We start from the raw sequence: 3171 nt of genomic DNA on the forward strand, positions 1-3171 counted from the left end.
CTTATTTGAGCATACAGAGTTCTGCTTGGCTCCATGCAGAGATGCATGAACCCCCCCATGGGTTGTGGGACCCTCATGATGAGAGTATGTGAAGGTCATGTCCAGGGGTCCCTCCCAGTGTGTCCAAAGCACCACAGAGTAGCTAGCTGCCCTTGCCAGAAGTTGCCCATCTGCAGCTGAACAGTGCTGCCTTCAACTCTGCAGAGAAGTGTCCAGACAAACTGAAATGCAGCCCCTGTGTTCTGCACCCTTTATTTCTTGCATTATGTGCAAGGAAAGTCTGCCCACCTCTGCAGGCCTGAATAGATCCCCTTATGCTGGACTGTTGCTGGTGACTGGGATGGGATACAGGCTCCTCATTCCCAGGCCAACACCAGTTGCACTTCTACAGCTCATCAGCCTGGTGCTCAGTGGGGCAAAGTCTGAGACCTCCCAGGAAATGGGTATTGGATTGAAGGGACCGATGTTCAGGTGCTGTTCTCCTGTGAGATGTAGGATGGATGGACACATTCAGCATAGAGGTAGCACAGCAGAGTGCTGTCCCCTTCCCTTTGGTGGTCTTGCTGAGCTCTTTGCCAGGTGGTGCTGCTGGGAGGCTTCAGCCAGAGTCAAGTTCCCTTCCCACTGGAGCAGCTTTCAAGCTTATGTTCTAGTGCTTGACCCCAACTTGAGTTACATCTCCAGCTGTGACAGACCTGTGCATTTTGGGAGGTTTTGGTTCCACAGGCACGAGCCCTCCATGGTGTAGCCTGAGTGTGGCTGTTACCAATTCCAACTTCTGAATTAGCACTGATTATATCAACAGTCCCTGGGCCCTGCCAGGCACTGAAGGACAGTCTGAGGTGCACGTCATCCGTCCCTGTGTGCTGGTCATGGACCCTACACCGGGTAATGGAGGAGAAGAATGCGATGAAGTTGTGGGCTGTCCTCAGGCATTGATGTTTCCTATGTCCAGTGCTAATACATTTGGAGCCAGGGTCTTCCTGATGGCCTTTGGCTGTGAAGTAGCCAGGGATATCTTCATCTAGCTCCAAGAGAAAGGGCACAAAGGAAAATACACTGCAGGGTGTCCCACCCACTGCAACCTCCACCTTTGTCCCGCAGCAGACTGGAAGAGTCGCAGCAGAATGAGAGGACTGAGAGGCCAAAGCCAACATGCACAAAAACTTTAATCAGCCTAGAGAAGAATGGGTAACAGGTACCCACCAGAGTGGGTGGTGAGACACAGACAGCAGAGGAAAGAGTGAGAAAAGCGGAAAAAGGAAACAGTGGCCTGAAGCTCCATCATGTCCCCAAACAATGGAGTCCTTGGGTATGTAGGTGAGACGCACAAGAGCAATGCCAATTTCCTGACAACTTTGCTACAAACAAACTCTCAGAAATGACCTAGGTGAACATCACCTGCCCACAAGTGATATCAGACCACAACCTGATCCTTATGCATGCACTGACGTCTTTTAGATCCAGAAATCCACGGGCCTTTAATGTTGGCAATTACAGAAGTTTGCATAGAAGAAAGCACTTGACATGAGTGAGGAAATGAAAAGGCAGCAGTGCAGAAAAACAAGGACACAGCCCCTACCATTAGCTGGGATGGTTCACAACTGACATGAGCTGGTCAGAAAATTATGACTTGTACAAAGGTGCCTGTGGGCCTGGGGCAGTGCAGGACTGCTATAAAAGGCAGCCCAAGTCTCTGCTCTCGCATCCACTTCTCTCACCTCCTTCTCCTCGGGAATCAGGTGAGTGGGAAAGCCCTTCTTCTTTGCCTGCTACAGCTGATATGAGCTGTGCTAGGCCAGGGCTGGGAGCTGCTTCTGCTGGGAGAGGGAAGGGGAGAGAAGGTGTTGTGCAGAGAGAGGCTGGGACTTGGCTGAGGTGGTTGCTGGGCTTTGGGCTGGGCAGTGTCATGTGGGGCAGGAGGTGCCTTGTCTGCAGGGGGGTTGGGGGCAGGGCTGCTTCTCATGTGTGTCTGCTTTGTGCTTCTCCCTGCCCTGTGTGCCAGGTGCCCCTGTGAGCCAGAGACATGTCGTGCTGCCAGCCCTGCAACCCTTGCTGCCAGCCCTGCGGCCCCACCCCGCTGGCCAACAGCTGCAATGAGTGCTGTGTCAGGCAGTGCCAGGACTCCGTCGTTGCCATCCAGCCCTCTCCCGTTGTGGTGACCCTGCCCGGGCCCATCCTCAGCTCCTTCCCACAGAACACTGTGGTGGGATCCTCCACCTCCGCTGCCGTTGGCAGCATCCTCAGCTGTGACGGAGTGCCCATCAACTCCGGGGGCTTTGACCTCTCCTGCATCACCAACCGCTACAGGTGTCGGCCCTGCTAAAGCTGCTGGCAACGTCCTGGGGCAAGAACCTCCGAGACCTCACAACATGGGGCTGGGCCAGAGATAGAGCTTTGGGACACTGCGTTTAGAGCTTCATGGTGATGTTTCCTCTTCCTGCTCTTCTGTCTCTTTCCTTTGCTTTCTGTGTCTTACCAGGCCAGCCCAGGGCAGGCAGATGGACACCCTGCAGGAGCTCCACTGCATCTTAACGGCTGTCCCTGGTGCTCTCTATGAGCCAACTCCTCTTCTGCTTTAGACTCATTAAAGCTGTGCATCCAAACCTTGGCCTCCAAGTCTTCCTTCTTTCCATGACAACTCTTCTAGTCTCCTAAGGGTAAAAGGTGGAAAAGCAAGGAGTGAGACTCCTTGCAGTGGATTTTATATCATGCCTTTTCCCTTTTGAGGTGATGAAGACATCCTTGGCTAGTTCATGGCCAATGGCCTCCAGGGAAAGAGGCTTCAAACAGTGGAAGAAGTGGGGATTGGAAAAAACAATATGTGGGGACAGCCCACAACCCGATCTCTTCCTTTTCCTCCCCTACATTACCCTGTTCATGGTCCATGAGCAGCACACATGCTCAAAGGCAGATGACATCCATACCTCCTACAGTCCTTTAGCACCTGGCAATGCCCAGGTGCTGTCCAGACATCCAGGGATCAGATGATTCCCAGTTTGGGATCAGTATCTGCCATAATCAAGTTATACAGACTGTGGAGTCCCATCCTTAAGGGGAAGAATCACTTAAGATTCATAACTGCTCACAGTTGAAAGGAACAACAAAAATCAGAGAGTCTGCAAACAATCAGAATGTGTTAGTAGGAAATTAGATACCTGGCTTGGAAAT

At 52.3% G+C, this 3171-nt stretch overlaps 1 protein-coding gene across 1 annotated transcript; it reads left to right on the top strand.

Moving 5' to 3' along the window:
* Positions 1-1686: 1686 nt before the first annotated feature.
* LOC108509804 (feather keratin Cos1-2-like) lies at positions 1687-2326 on the top strand. Its single transcript, XM_017839384.1, has 2 exons — positions 1687-1742; positions 2006-2326. The coding sequence occupies exon 2, from the start codon at positions 2027-2029 to the stop codon at positions 2324-2326; it is 300 nt and encodes a 99-aa protein (XP_017694873.1). The 5' UTR covers positions 1687-1742; positions 2006-2026.
* Positions 2327-3171: the final 845 nt, after the last annotated feature.

The sequence above is a fragment of the Lepidothrix coronata genome, unplaced genomic scaffold, assembly GCF_001604755.1.
Source record: "Lepidothrix coronata isolate B3197 unplaced genomic scaffold, Lepidothrix_coronata-1.0 Scaffold406, whole genome shotgun sequence".
Lineage (NCBI taxonomy): Eukaryota > Metazoa > Chordata > Aves > Passeriformes > Pipridae > Lepidothrix > Lepidothrix coronata.